This window comes from Geospiza fortis, unplaced genomic scaffold (genome assembly GCF_000277835.1).
Source record: "Geospiza fortis unplaced genomic scaffold, GeoFor_1.0 C13470040, whole genome shotgun sequence".
In the NCBI taxonomy this organism is placed as follows: Eukaryota; Metazoa; Chordata; class Aves; order Passeriformes; family Thraupidae; genus Geospiza; species Geospiza fortis.
The window spans coordinates 1-1196 of NW_005061238.1; the positions used below are offsets into that span (position 1 = coordinate 1).

Genomic DNA, 1196 nt, shown 5'->3' on the forward strand with positions numbered 1-1196 from the left:
TCAGTCTCTGGGTATAGTTACTGTAAGAATCAAGTAACAGGCTGAGAGATTCAAGCTCACTCATGTTATACCTTTTCTGCAAACCTTTCAAAGTTAAGATACCCCTCTGCATGGCCTGCAAGTACATGGAGATGTTGCTTCCCCTGGAGTCATCTTCATCATACAGCTCAAAGATGGAAGATGAAAAGTTTAGCAGCTGCTTCAGTTCCTCACTGAAAGGAAGACTGGAGTCATTTTCCAGTGTATTTAGCAGATTTTGCAGCATGTCCAGAAGTGACTGGGCAGTGAGACTGTCTGTATTACTCCAGTTCAAGGACTGGAGACCTTCAGCAATGTGCCAGAAAGCATCAAGTTCATTTTCCTGCCTTCCAGGAGGGAGCTTCTGCATTAGCTTAGACAAAGAAGAGATCAGCAGATAATGATCACTGGTATTCACCTTTGCCATGGCACCAAGAAGTTTCTCAAGGGACAAAAGGTGTTCTGCAAAATTTTCAAAAGTTTCAGGGGTCAAGAAGAAGTCAGAAAATAATGATGACACTTCTTCATTTGTGCTGAGATAATTTTCAATGTCTTCAAGCGAGATTGCATCAAGTGCAAGCATTTTGATAACCTCCCATGCATTCTCTGCATCAAAATGAGTCCTGTTTAAAATTATCTCATTCCAAATCACTGCAGCCATAGTCAGAACATCTTGATTCTCTTTTCCATAGGGATTAGAGTAGAACAGTCCTTCACCATCCCCTTCATACAGAGGAAGTATTTCTTGAAACATTCTTTCCAAGTCCAGTGTGTTGTCTGTGGCAGAAGTTGAACTGAAAAAGAGTTTTAATGAACTATACAAATCACTCAGATCTGAGGATTCCATTGCTTCAGTAGAATTCTGAAAGATCTGATGCACCAATGCTTTTCCAGGAGCCACCCCAAAGTCCACAAGGATTAGAGCTTTCTTCATCATTTGCAGGAGCTCCACATATTCACCCACTTCTGTCAGGCTCCATTTGGAGGTGAGCAGGCTGCCAGTGGCGTGCCACAGCCGGGAGAAGTGTCCCCACTCGGGCTGGCTGGAGGCAGCTCTGCCCACCTGCAGCAGCTCATAGAGGCTGCTGTTCCTCATGGAAGCAGGAGCTGGCAGGAGGGAAAACACAGGCAGCCCATCCCAGGCTGCTGAGCTGCCAGAGGAACTCAGGGAGCTCAGC

General features: G+C 45.2%; 1 protein-coding gene across 1 annotated transcript; it reads right to left on the reverse strand.

Moving 5' to 3' along the window:
* Positions 1 to 7: 7 nt before the first annotated feature.
* Positions 8 to 1192, reverse strand: LOC106632198 (the record flags this gene model as incomplete). Its single annotated transcript, XM_014311708.2, has 1 exon — positions 8 to 1192. A coding segment is annotated over one exon (1185 nt), but the record flags the coding sequence as incomplete, so codon positions are not given.
* Between the last annotated feature and the right edge of the window lie 4 nt (positions 1193 to 1196).